Source organism: Larus michahellis, chromosome 9 (genome assembly GCF_964199755.1).
Source record: "Larus michahellis chromosome 9, bLarMic1.1, whole genome shotgun sequence".
Lineage (NCBI taxonomy): Eukaryota > Metazoa > Chordata > Aves > Charadriiformes > Laridae > Larus > Larus michahellis.
Window position 1 is genome coordinate 50,690,521 of NC_133904.1, and position 12,883 is coordinate 50,703,403.

Consider the following 12,883-nt stretch of genomic DNA (forward strand, 5'->3'; position numbering starts at 1 on the left):
TTGCTTTTATACATATACTTCGGGAAAAAAAGACACATACAGTGTGCTGAAAAAATAGCTCCTGTTCTCTCCAAGGGCAGACACACCATCTGCTCTGCAACACACCTGCAGTAAATCTGCGCAAACACAAACTCAAGCCATCCAGTCAATAAATAATTTAATGAGGTTACAATTCCGCAAGAAAACATGATCGCGTCCCTTCCCAGGCTCCAGCCTCGCCCCGTGGGCACGGCAGAAACACGGTCACGAGCCAAACAGCGAACCACAGCTGCACCCAAAGGCCACTGGAATGCACCGATCTTCACAGAAGATACTGCTTCAGGCCCAGACACTCGCACACGGTTAATACTTGCCTCCGAGGGAAAAAACATGCAACACCTGCCACCAGCCTCCCAGCTCCGCCTCGGGCGGATCATGCTCCAGGGACCATGCGTTTGGGGAGGGGGACAGCCCGGACCCACAGGTACCAAACCATCAAAAGATGGGGATGGTGAGATGGAGAGGAAGGCTGCAGCAAAGCTCTCTGCTGCAGGTCTTGACGATGACTCTCGTGGAATGAAGCCAGCGGTCAGAATGGAAGGCGCTTCAACTGCTCGTATGTGATAAAAAACTGAAGGGAAGGTCAAGGAATTGGACCAAACCCGTGAGGCAGCTGCACCGGGGCTCCCAACAAGGCAGGCGGAGCATCGGCACAGCTCGGCTGCAGCCCAACGCGGATGCCCCTCTTCCAGGCAGCAAAGCTGATCCGCACAGAGGGAAGAGAGAGCTGTGGGACAAGAGCTGCCAGGAGAGGGAAGAGACTGACCCAGAAGCCAACTGGCCCAGGCTCGCCTAGGCCACTGCGGAAGGGAGGCGGCAGGTCAGCACCCGCCACAGAGCAGCAGAACCTTCCCCAGGCTTCCCCCGCGGAACAGGAGCCGATCCAGAAACCGCAGCACCTCCAGGAGCTCAGGCCAAAGGGAACGTCTGGAGCCAAGGACTCCCTCTACAGGAACCCCCCGTGCTGCCACACTGAAGTCCCTGTGCTGGCCACCCACAGAGCTGCTGGAGGCAGCACTCACCACCAGTGGCATTTTTTGGCACTTGAACCAGCTTATGTCTGCCCAAGGACAGTGAAATCTGCTTCGGGCTGCTGCAGGGAAGACAGAGGTGCCCCACCAAGGCGTCTGCTCTGCATTTCCCTCCACAGCACGGTTCTCCCCGGCCTGTCCATACCCAGGACCTCCCAGCAGCACACCGAAGGATACAATAATGTTCCAGGGACCGAGCCGAAGCCAGTTGGGCCAGAAACCTTTATAGAGTGCAAAGAAGCCCTCGCTCTTCCATGTCTGGGAGGAGAGAAGAGACAGATCCATTAGGAGACACACCAGGTCCATGCTGAACCCATCTCCCTAACGCCACGTGTGAGATAATGAGCCTTTACAGCCGCCGCAGTAAGCGGACAGGCCAGGGGAGATGCAGTTAAGACGTGTGAACCGTCACTTACAGTATGTGAACCCAATCAAAGTGCATCACTGACAAGGTTTTGTCCCATGAGGTTGGGAGGACGCTCAAGCTGATGGCGACCTCAGGAGCGGGACTCCAGGCCCTTCTCTGGTTTGTCTGAAACACTCACTGACACGCACGTTCTGCCGCTGTGGGATCTCACTGCTCCTGCCAGTGGCGTGTGGTGCTGCAACCTGGGCAGCCTCCTAAGACAGGCATTTGCCCACCTCTCTCACCTCCTTACCTTCACCAGGCCGTCCAGAGTGCCCTTGTAGAGCTCCGTGCTGCCCACTATCGCCCGCTGGTTCATCATCCGTGTCCGCACCACGTCCACAGGGTTGGAGGCAATGGCCCCAGCCAGCCCGCATGTAAAACTGGAGCTGTACACACACCAAAACAGGAGAGAGGAACGGCTCTGAGCGCCGCCATTCCGGCTCAGACAGGCCCTGACATAAGCACAAGAGAACATCTCCCACTGGATTTTGTGAAAGGCATTTAGCAATAAGCATTAGCTGCACTACCTGTTCCCACCCGAAGAGGCAGGGGCAGGAACCACGCCGCCTCAGGGCCCCCGAGAGCTACGGGAAGGGAAATCTCAGCTTTGTCCAATCAAGACCCTTGTCAGAGCCCACTGCGGGGTCTCCCCAGGGGCAGCCTGCAGCCCAGCAAGTGTCTCTGGGTGCCATCAAGGTGACACAGACCTGAAGGCAGCCTCTCGGACGCGCACATCCTTCTCACCAGAGCAAACATTTCTTCGGGGTGGGGAAGGAGGGAGGAAGACCAAAGGCAGCAAGAGGGAGCATGCAGCTGCCAGTCTCCTCCCGCCACGTATGGTCTAGTGCTTGTCACCTTCAGCCCACAGCAGGCAAACCCAACAGAAGCTCTGCAGCACCTCCAGCTAAAGCGTCTGCCAGGAGAACAGGAAAATGTAGGTGAAAAAAAGACTTTGGGAGGTCTCTAACCCACCCCCTGCTCAAAGCAGGCTGATTTCAAAACTTGGTCAGATTGCTCAGGGTCTTGTCAGCTTTGCAAGTCTCTGTTCATCTCACAAAGCTCTTACAGCAAGGGCTGCAAGCTGACGCTGGCCGTGCCGATGAGGACCTAGGACTGGAGCAGCTCTTTGAGTGACTGCTACAGGTAGTCGCACACCTGGAACTCCTGCCTTGTTCATACCGGGGCGCAGGCACGGAGCAACAGCATTTCTGGTCAGCAGGCAGCTGAAATCAAGCTGACATTTCACATCACCAAGGGATTTCTGCCAGGCTCCTTCTCCAGGGAGGTCTCTCTGGGGATACCTGCTGGTCGCTCTGAGCTGCTCCAGTCGACACAGCAGATCCCTCAGAAGCACCAAGCCCGTGCTCTGCAGCGCTTGCTCTATAAACAGGTCTCACCCCAAACCCCACCTTGCTCCTCTGCTTCACACGCCCCTGCCAAGCTTAGAGAGTGCAGCAGCTGCAGCAAATACTCACACGAAGTGGGCAAAGATGGTGTCACCCATCAGGCCTGACAGAATTAAGTGCTTCTTGGTGATGTCGTAGACTGGCAGTTCCACCCCCACCACGATGGCAGCTCTCTGAGCTGTTGGGACAACACCCTGCAGAGCACAAACGTCAGTCACAAGCGCAAACTGCTGCCTGGGCACTGCAGCGAGTCTAACGTCTCCCCCAGCTTCCTCCCAGGACCTTTTGCTGCCAATCTGCCCTGTGCCTCCTTGCCCTGCCCTGCAGTGCAGCTCTGCAGGCAGACCAGCTCGCTGTCTCCCAGCTTTACGCCAAAGCTAAGGAGGATTCCTCCACGCCGGCAGCATTGCTCCGGCTACATTGACTACACACTGCCTCTCTCCTCCCAGCCAGGAGCACGCAGGGATCAGGCTATAATCCACTCACCCTCCCCCACTGAGCAGCACCCACCGATTTCAGTACCAGGAAAGATCCCGCACCACAAGAAGCGCGGCTGTTTAAGGAGCCAGGTGGGACTCCAGGTCCTCCTTGCTACATAACAGCACTGAGTCTGCTTTATTAAGCCTTTGATTTAGATTTTCATGTACTAAAAAAGTTGCTGCCAGCAGGACATTGATTTGGGAACTGGCGAGATAATTACTGGAACAACTACAAGCTTAAGTAAGGGGAACCAGCTACCTTCTGGGAAATACCCCAGCGAACCCCTCATCAATTTTTTATTGGCGTGCAGAACAAGAGAACACGGCAGCAATGCGGAGCTGGGCCATTTCACTGGAACTGTAACACCACCCGAGTAACGCCGGGAGACCCACGGTGTCATGAGAGACCTCCCTGGGCACTGGGAGCGACCCTTCAGTGCGGCCCAATTATGAGCCAGCCCATCAGGACAGCCAGCTTTCTTGCCACATAAAACCCAAGCGACTGGAAGAAGTAAAAGTACTTTATGGCTCCCCCTGTGCTAATGTGGTGCCTGACAGTCTCCTCCCGGGCTCCTGCCTAACCCAGTCCTGGCACAGCCAGCTCAAACACCCCACAAGAATGCCAGAACTGGTGAGGACAAACGTCTTTGCCTCAATGCAAGGGAAGACTGGAGCGAGGAGACAGTGGTTGTCCCAGACCCGAGAGCAGCAACACTACTTTGGTCACTGGAATCCACCGAGACTGCTCTGCCTCTGCACCGTGTGCTCTCTGCAGCACTCAGCACCAACACAGAGGGTTTCATGTCCTTTCTAGTCTCTCTTCCTCTCTTGTGTGTCTTTGTCTAAAAAGCAGAAATAATCTCAAAGTAAATACTGTGTCAACACTGCCAGTTGTCTCCTCCTCCTCCTTCCCACACAAGACACTGCAACAGCTATCCCTCTGTAAAGGATTTCAGTGACCATAAGAGGAAGAAGTCAAACTGTGGCCTGGAAAAAAGCACTGGGATTCTGTAGTTCCCATACCTGACCTCACGACTCGGCAGACTGCTGGACAACTGAGCCTACGGAAGACAACCTCACTTGAAGGACAAAGTGACATTCTCTAACAAAAGCCGAAGAACCACTGCTAAAATCCAAACAGTAAGGCTTCAGCACTGGTAACTCACGTCTCCCTTCAAGCCCAAGAGCCATACATCACTGGTGTCCCCAAAAGCCACCACTCTGTCTGTCTCTTTGCATGCTCAGAGGGCAAGTTTCAAGCTGAGCAGCCTTCCTCAGGCAGACCATGGAGAGGATCCAGCCCCAAATGCTGGTCCTTTCACGGGACACTCCTGTATTTGAGACTTTATGCACACCAGCTTCAGTCCTGGAAGCCAGGACCTGGCCCAGCGCTGATGCTGCCACAGCACAGACCCAGCCTCCACCATAAACACGCTGCTGTTTGTCCAGTAACCAGAAGCAGAACTTCTTTTACTACACTTGGTGCTCTTCAAAAGCTGCACCTTGGTGTAGCAAACCAGTTGAGGGAGCTGTTAGTTCTGCTACGAGTGGGGGGTTCCAGCAGCTGGTGCTTACCCTCCAGAGGCCTCGGGTACCCTCCTGCTGGTAGATGTCGATGAAGCTGCCAATCATGCCACCCTGGAATAAGCTGCCTTGAGCCTGCATTCGAATCTGAAAGGAACGCGAGAGTCAGCGGGAGCCATCAGCGCCTGCCCAGAGGGCAGAGAGACCAACTCAGACGACCTCCTGGTAGAAACAGAGCAACTGGGGAGACACCGCCACCCACCCACCCTCTCCCTGCAAACCACCCAGCAAACGCTGATGGCAGGCAAGGAGCCGGGACAGCAGCAGTGCTCCCTACACAGGCAGAGGCGTGGGAAAGTTCTCCAGGCTCTCTTTGCTCTGAGCAGAGCTACCATGACCCCAGTAACCCCGCAGTAGGGAATGGAGGCGACCAGGCAGTCCCCACTGACTCCGGTCCCTGCAGGGAACAGGCAGGACTTTGCAGCAGCATCAGCAACACGCAGCACAGTGACCAACGGAAAGGAGCTGAGAAGGTCTGACAAACAGCTGGCTACCACCCCACTCACCCAGTTAAGATAACACAGCCTCCACCCCTTGCCATTATAGATTTCATGATCTTCAAGAGCTGCATTTTTAAAAATCTGTTTATTGCTCTGTACTTCTGTTCCCATTCATAAAAAAAACAAATTAGCAGAGCTGATGCCAGCAGGGGCTCAGAGAGCACCTCGCTGCAGCTGGGAGAGACGCATCTGCACTGGAGAGCAGCAGCTTCTCCGTGTCAAGCCCCAGCCAAGCAGGAGCTGTCTCTGCCCAGGTATGCGTCTTACCTTCAGCACGTCTGTCGGATTGGCAATTGCTGAGGAGATCACCCCTGAAACCACCCCGCAGATGACATTGATTAGCAACGTTTCATCTGCAATCAAGAAAAGAAAGTCAGATCCTAAACATCTAAAGAGAAGGTGCACAGATTGTACTGAGCAAGCAAGAAGCTCTGGGAAGAGCAGAGAAGCTCCGTTTGCAAATCACACGGTGAAGCTGCAGGAGCAGAGGCTGGCCAGGTGCCATCAGCTCTGGCAGGTCTGTCCCCACACCTGCCAGGGACAGAAAGCAGCAGCTGGAACACGCAGCAGCACGCTCTCAGAGAGAAGCGGATCTTACTGATGAGCCTGGCTGATCAGACAAGAAAAGGACTGTGACACGTGACAGTTTTGAACAATTATCTGAGATTTCAGTGTCCAGTGATGCATTTCTCACAATGGAGACAGGCCCAGACAGAGGGAGACAGAGAGGGACAACCCAACACTTCTCAAGGCAGCCTGATTCCAATTTGGTTTGATCTGGAGCCCCAGCTGGCCGCGCTCAGAAAGCGCAGCCACCTTGAGAAAACAGAGAAGAGGCGACCCAGGCAGAGAAAGTTAGATGCAATTAGTCCCGGGGTGGGGGGCGCGGGTGAAATAACCCAAGACTTCCAGGCCCAGTATTAGGGTGATGGTTATGTTGGGAAAAGGCACAGCCCTTTGGCTGGTACTGACCACGGCACTTCCCAGAGGAGACCAGGCCACTGGCTGCCCCAGGCCTGTAGGGAGACAAACATTCAGACAACGGTACTCACAACTGGAAATGCCGCGAGAGCAAGCCAGGAGAGCCCCAGGGCACCGTGCAGAACGTGCGTGGGGAGGGGTGTTACTGGGCAACAGAGCAGCCCCTGGAACACAGCTCTACTGCACTGCACTTCCCAGTCCTCTCACTGGCCGGCCCCATCAGCCCAGCTCCCTTTCCCAGGTCGGAACGTCCGTAAAATAGTCCCTATGTCACACCAGGGGTTAAAACCGCATGGGCAGATCTTGGTGCTCCTTCAGGGAGCACATACTGGACTTCGGCTGCTCCACTCTCTCGGAGGAGCTGCAGAGACCCTCATTACCAGAGGGGCACAGGTCAAGAACGCCCGCGGTACCCCACCTCTGCGGCCAGAGCCAAAGCTGAACAGCCGGACTGCACCATTCCCATCCAGATGTGCTGCCTCCAGGCACCAGGACCCAAACGCTCCAGCAGGAAGACAGGAGAGACTCGCTACTGAAGCTTTCAACCCATGTACTGCATGTGATGCGCAGACGGGATGAGCCTGGGTCAGCGACACCTTTTATTTTGGCTCTGACATGGCAAAACAGAAAGGCTGGGGAAGGACGGGCCTGGCTGGAGGGGGAGGCGTTTGGCCAGGGACTGTGGGCAGCACCGGGCACAGCGAGACTCACATCTGTATGGAAACCTCTCCTTGCTACTACTGTACAAACAAAACCACAGCGTGAAGTAACAAAAACTCCACTTCTGTGGGAATCTCCAGCTGGGAAGGACAGAGCAAGGAATGAGCCAACCCACACAGCACAGAGAGCAGGAGAGTTCACACCGCACCTCTGGTGAGATGAGGTGCCCGTACTGACACATTCACTGACCTTCCATCCGATCCACAAACAGCCGCTTCAAACTCTGGTAAATGCCAATCTTTATGGTGCCATAAGACGCCTGTCTCAGCAATGCAGGGGCAATCCTGAGCGGGGGAACAAATGAAACCATTGAACCCTGACAGTGTGGTGGTCCCACACAAATCACCCCCCAAACTGCCAGGGGCTGAGCTGGTGAGGGGTCTGGAGCACAAGTCTGGTGAGGAGCGGCTGAGGGAGCTGGGGGTGTTCAGCCTGGAGAAAAGGGGGCTGAGGGGAGACCTTCTCGCTCTCTACAGCTCCCTGAAAGGAGGGGGCAGCCAGGGGGGGTCGGGCTCTTCTCCCAAGGAACAGGCCATGGGACAAGAGGAAACAGCCTCAAGTTGCGCCAGTGGAGGTTTAGGATGGATATTAGGAAAAACTTCTTTACTAAAAGGGTTGTCAAGCATTGGCCCAGGCTGCCCAGGGCAGTGGTGGAGTCGCCATCCCTGGAGGGATTTAAAAGCCAGGCAGACGTGGTGCTGAGGGACATGGGGTAGTGGGGGACTTGGCAGCGTCAGGTTGATGGTTGGACTCGATGATCTTAATTAAAGGTCTTTTCCAACTAAAACGATTCTACAATTCTAGAGCTTGGGCCCAGCACGCCCCTTCCACAGCTCAGATGCCCCCAGGAAGCCCAGCTCTGTCAGGTAAGAACCCCGGGTTCCCAAGGATCACCTCGGGTTGCCCCCACGCACCCTGTGGTGCAGGCAGCTGGCACCCACACAGCCCTCAACGAGTCCTCCCTCCCCACCTGGGGAAAACGGAGTCTCCAGGCTGCAGCAGCAGCTCTGCTGCCCCGACCCCTGGTGGGGCTCAGGGACAGCTGGGTGCAAGGGGGCAGCAACGCGAGGCAGGTGGTTGACAGACCCAGGAGCGAACTTGGGAGGGCAAAGAGGGACCTGGAACAGGTGGTAGGGAGAGCAAGAAGAGACCTGGGAGTACAGAGCGGGGCTCAGGCTGGGCAGGGACGGAACCCTGGGAAGGCAGAGGGGGACCCAGGACAGGTGGTAGGGAGACCTGGGATGGTAGAAGAGGACCTGTGAGGGCAAAGAGGTGGAGGGAACCCAGGGAAGGGAACCCGGGAAAGGCAGGGTGGGGGGACCCGGGGAAGGCAGGGAAGGACCCAGGGCGGGAAAAGAAGGAACCGGGGGAGGCAGGCAGAGCAGGACCCGGGGCAGGCAGGGAGGCAACCAGGAAGGCAAAATGGGGGGACCTGCGAAGGGCAGGGGGATCAGGAGGGCAGAAGGAAGGGGGAGCCGGGGAAGGCGGGGAGGGAGCCGGGGAGGGCAGGAGGAGACCAAGGGCGGGCAGGGAGGAAGCCGGGGGGGGAAAAAAAAGAGGGAACCGGGAGGGGAAAGTAGGAGGACCCAGGAAAGGCAGGGTGGGGGCATCAGGACAGAAGGGGACCCGGGAAAGGCGGGGAGGGACCCGGGGAGGGCAGAAGGAGACCCGGGAGGGCAGAGAGGGAGCCGGGGAGGGCAGATGGGAGGGGGGCCCGTTGCTTACCCCGAGTAGAGAGCCCGGCCGCCCTCCTCCCGGCAGATACGGAAAAGGGCATGGAACATGCCGCGGTACCGCACCTCACGGAACCGGGCATCGGCGCTCTGGCCCTGCACCTGCAGCCGCGTCTTGGTGAGATCCACGGGGAAGGTGCCTGAAGGAAGAAGAGCGGCCATGACAGACCTGCCCCGGTTCTTCCCCACCCCCGCTTTCCCCAGTTCCCTTCCCCGTCCTCCTCTCACCGAACTCGGCCACGATGGAGGCGAGCCCGCCGTACACGAAGGGTTTCCAGTTGAGCGCGGACATGGCATGGCGGAGCGGGGCGGCTGCGGGGCCGACCCGGAAGCGGAAGCAAGGAGGGTGGGGCGGGAAGAAGAGGACACTCCCTTCCGCCATCATGGCGCCACAACGGCCCCCCTGAGCAGCTGGGACCGGGCCCCGACGGCTGAAAAGCCGTCGGGGCCCGGTCCCAGCTGCTCAGGGGGTTAAAAATCCCCCTTTCCCAACTACCCAACCCCCACACTTCCCACCAGGAGTTTATTATTTCTCACAGCAACCGGCCTAAAAAACCATCCCCGCCGCACGCCTCTCGGCAGATGCAAACGCTACTACCCTCTGCTACAAACAGGTTGATTTTTTTATTAAGAGGTATTTAAAACAAAAACCGGCCCCGCCGCAGACGCGGGGATCCACCGCAGGAGCGCTGGGCCCAAGGCGAGATGCCCGCGGGTCTCTCCTCGCCCGGTGGAGGAGAATGGGAGCAAAAGTGGGGGGATTGGGCCGTTTTGGGGAAGGAGAGCGTCCTCCCAGCGACTCATCCTCCTGCCGCAGCACAGCCCGGCACGCCTGGAGCCTGCAGGAAGGGCTGAGGGAGGGAACAGGACTCACATCCCAGTCCGCAGCACCGCTCCCCCTTCCAAGAACAGAACGAGAAACCATGGAAGGTGCTGGAGGCGAGCGGTGTGACCACGGTGCCCTCTGAGAGGCGCAGAGAGGCTCTGAGCAGGTTTTTGGGCAGGTCTCTCTCGGCCCCCGGGCTCAGCAGCGGTTGGAGCTTCTCCCGGAGCCCCGTTCCCAGCGCTCCCGGGATCTGCCTCCCTCGGGATGCTCTTCTCGCCGGCTGCTGTGCCCGTCGCCTTTCCTGCCAGCCTGCTCTCTCTTCTCCCTCTCATCCCACAAACCGCTTTGTCCCCTCTGGTCCTGGCAGCTCTTTTCCCCTCTTCTCTCCAAAGGCCTCTGGTGCCTCCGCTCGTCCTCTTCTCGCTGCATCCTCCGCTCGTCCTCTTCTCGCTGCATCCTGCTCACAGGCTTCCTCTCGGAGCTCTTCCAGGGCTGCTGGCTCCCGCTGGCGTAGCGCTCGTAGGCGGGGTCCTCCTTCTCCTTCTTAATCTTGATTCTGGGGTGCGCCTCCTCTGTGGACACCGCCCTCTTCACAGCCTGCGAGCTCTGCTTCTGCCGCTCCTGCCTGCTTTTCTCCTTATCTGAAATACAAGGTTCATCTTTCGGGGTGGACAGTCCTGCAAACATCACCTCAGCTCCCCAAGCTCTCCCCAGCACCACAGCACCTTTTCCACTCCCCTCCCATTTTAAGTTCTCCCACAGGCTTCACAGCCTGTTTCCCCCCCCCAAGAGAGAGATCCTATTCTACTTCCAGCCCCGACACTTTTCTCCTCCAGCTTGAGCCATCCTACTTCCTTCTTTAACACTCACCACATTGCGTTCTTCCCAGGAAAGCTGCCCTCAGCTGAAGTCAACACAGCTTGGAATATTGTAGCACCCTCCTTTCATAATCTTTCCTCAGTAACATCCATGCAATAACAACACCCTGATCCATTGAGTGGGAACTCTTCTCCAGACACAAGGATTTGTTTCCCGCTTCACTCTCCTTTGCCTCTCTCACTTTTGTGCACCTCCTCAGCGCTCTGGAGCGGCATCTTGTCCCCACCCTTAGTTTTGCTGCCTGTTTTCTCTCCTCCAACCCTTCTCTCGAACTAGGGCTCCAGCCTGACCAACACGCCTCCCCGCCCCACGCTAAGGCCCCATCCACCCTGTGTCCTCCTCCACGCAGCAGAGCGCTGAGCTCCTCTCTCAATGCCAGGGTGCAGTACCAACAAATCCCAACAGCACAAGGGTTCAGCTGTAGCTACAAGATCTCCTACTGCAAGACACAAGTGCTTCTAGCACTTCTCTGGCTCTGACAGGGATAGCTTTTCAAGATCTCTGCTGTACAGATGGAAAAAAACCCTAATGGCTTCTTAAAAATCTATCAGTATAGCTGCACAGGCTGCTCCTTTATGAGGCACGTTTGACTTGGATATATTCTACATCTTTCTGTTTGCTTCTGAAAGTTGTAGAGCAACAAATCCTGCTGCATCCACGAGAACAAGAGGTATTCAGACAATCGGATGCACTTTTAGGTCTACTTTCACAGAATCATAGAAGAGTTGGGGTTGGAAGGGACCTTTAAAGGTCACCTAGTCCGACCCCCCCTACTTTCTTTGGCTTCAGTTTCCAGCCACAGAATATCATACAGATCTGCCGGTTTTATGTTGTACTCAATTCAGTTATCTTGTGCAGGCCACATAATGGTCATTCCGTACGTCTACAGCACTTTAGTCCTACAGTAGCAGCATCCAGATTTTAAGATTAAGTGGTGCTTTCCCTAAACCTTCATTCTCCCCATCCTCCCCAGCGCTGCTGTCCCCTGCAGTAACGCTGCAGCCTGGCAGGTTTGTTCCAGGAAAAGTGCTATTATTGTCTGTGAGATACAACTCTTCAGAGGCTGCGGGAGGATATTCACAGGGAAGGGGTAAAGACAGGCACTCAGATACCCCTCAGGAGACCACAGAGTAAAGCCCAGACATTAGGGCTGTGGCTCTTTTGAAAAGCACACCCGTCTTTGGTGTTCCCCTGAGCACAGGGACCTTGCGAGGCCGAGGGCTCCATGCAGACGCTCCCACCTAGGCTGAAGACTGGCAGGAACACACCTCACCTTTCTGCTTTTTTACGGGCACATCATCATCTTCCGACAGGGAATCGGATGACGTATGAGGTGGCGTTTTAACTCCACAACCCTTTGCATGGAGGGCTTTGGTGACATCATCTAAGTCATCAGAGTCTTTGGGGGGCCGATAGTTGGCCACATGGTCCACTCGAATCGTTCTTCCTTTGATCTACGAGAGGATTCATGCTGTTGGGAAAGGCACAGACCAGTTCCCCATGCAACTTGTGCTGCCAGGGCTCCCGTTTGACGTGCAGCAGCACCCCGGGGGCCGTGGCAGGCAGGCCAGCCCACGTCCCAGGCTGCTTCACTCACCTTGATACCATTGAAGTTGTCAACAGCGAGAATGGTGCTCCTCTGGTCCTCATAGCACAGAAAGCAAAAACCTTTGGACTTTCCAGTCTTCTTGTCCCGCACCAGGTTAATGTTGACGACCTCCCCATACCTGCAACACACTCTTAGCACCCGCGGCAGGGGCATGGCGGGCCGGGGGGGGCACAGGTGCTGCGACACTTACTGTGAGAACACGCAGATGACATCCCCCTCCGTCAGCTCGTAGGGCAGCCCACCTGCGGGGAGAGGGAGAGGAGGCAAGAGGGCACGGGCACGGGCACCGGCACCGCTCCCAGGCTCGGACCCGAACCGGCCCCACCACCCCGCTCCCGGCCCGGCCCGGCCCATACCGACGAAGATCCAGGCGCTGTCCTTGTACTCCGCGTGCCACGAGACCGCCTCCTGCACGCCCAGCTCCGCCTCCCGCGCGTTCAGCTCGTTGATCAGCTTCACCTTCGTCAGGGGGCTGAAGGCGAGGACACCGTCAGCACCGAGACCGGCCGGACCGGCCCAGGCCGGGCCTTCCCTCCCCCCGCGCCCCTCAGACCTACTTCATGGCGGCGGCGGCGGCGCGCACTGCGCATGCGCTCAACCCTCCGCCCGAGCTGAGCCGAGTGTAGCCGAGCCGGCCCGAGCGTAGCCGAACGAAGCCGAGCGCGGCCGACCCGCGCCGAGCGCGAC

The 12,883-nt window shown here is 57.1% G+C and overlaps 2 protein-coding genes across 5 annotated transcripts; both read right to left on the minus strand.

Moving 5' to 3' along the window:
• Positions 1-140: 140 nt before the first annotated feature.
• On the minus strand, positions 141-9,266 carry SLC25A14 (solute carrier family 25 member 14). 3 transcript variants are annotated; one of them, XM_074600586.1, is made up of 9 exons: positions 9,111-9,266; positions 8,875-9,022; positions 7,339-7,433; positions 5,716-5,801; positions 4,940-5,035; positions 2,955-3,079; positions 1,730-1,865; positions 1,248-1,328; positions 141-610 (listed from the first exon to the last, which is right to left on the minus strand). In XM_074600586.1, the coding sequence occupies exons 1-9, from the start codon at positions 9,262-9,264 to the stop codon at positions 569-571; spliced, it is 963 nt and encodes a 320-aa protein (XP_074456687.1). In that variant the 5' UTR covers positions 9,265-9,266; the 3' UTR covers positions 141-568. The 3 variants fall into 3 exon arrangements, 2 of the variants coding, with proteins under 2 accessions (XP_074456687.1, XP_074456686.1); XR_012589002.1 differs by lacking the exons at positions 141-610; positions 1,248-1,328 and adding exons at positions 1,523-1,653; positions 2,187-2,392; XM_074600585.1 differs by lacking the exons at positions 141-610; positions 1,248-1,328; positions 1,730-1,865 and adding exons at positions 1,872-2,063; positions 2,187-2,392.
• Positions 9,267-9,484: 218 nt separating this feature from the next.
• Positions 9,485-12,806, minus strand: RBMX2 (RNA binding motif protein X-linked 2). 2 transcript variants are annotated; one of them, XM_074601065.1, is made up of 6 exons: positions 12,754-12,790; positions 12,553-12,668; positions 12,387-12,438; positions 12,185-12,314; positions 11,861-12,041; positions 9,485-10,349 (listed from the first exon to the last, which is right to left on the minus strand). In XM_074601065.1, exons 1-6 carry the CDS (start codon positions 12,756-12,758, stop codon positions 9,907-9,909), a joined length of 927 nt encoding a protein of 308 aa, XP_074457166.1. In that variant the 5' UTR covers positions 12,759-12,790; the 3' UTR covers positions 9,485-9,906. The 2 variants fall into 2 exon arrangements, with proteins under 2 accessions (XP_074457166.1, XP_074457167.1); XM_074601066.1 differs by having other exon boundaries at positions 12,387-12,668; positions 12,754-12,806.
• Between the last annotated feature and the right edge of the window lie 77 nt (positions 12,807-12,883).

Bases quoted from the DNA above. Each gene is read 5' to 3' on its own strand.
- SLC25A14 (XM_074600585.1), bottom strand. From the start codon at position 9,264: ATGGCGGAAGGGAGTGTCCTCTTCTTCCCGCCCCACCCTCCTTGCTTC. The intron at 2,393-2,954 runs GTGAGTATTTGC...TTCTCCTGGCAG, and splicing joins ACCATCTTTGCCCACTTCGT to ACGCTTTAGCTGGAGGTGCT. The intron at 2,064-2,186 runs GTCTGTGTCACC...CCCTTCCCGTAG, and splicing joins GTCCGAGAGGCTGCCTTCAG to CTCTCGGGGGCCCTGAGGCG.
- RBMX2 (XM_074601066.1), bottom strand. The intron at 12,315-12,386 runs GTAAGTGTCGCA...AGTGTGTTGCAG, and splicing joins GTCATCTGCGTGTTCTCACA to GTATGGGGAGGTCGTCAACA. The intron at 12,042-12,184 runs GTGAGTGAAGCA...ATCCTCTCGTAG, and splicing joins ACAACTTCAATGGTATCAAG to ATCAAAGGAAGAACGATTCG.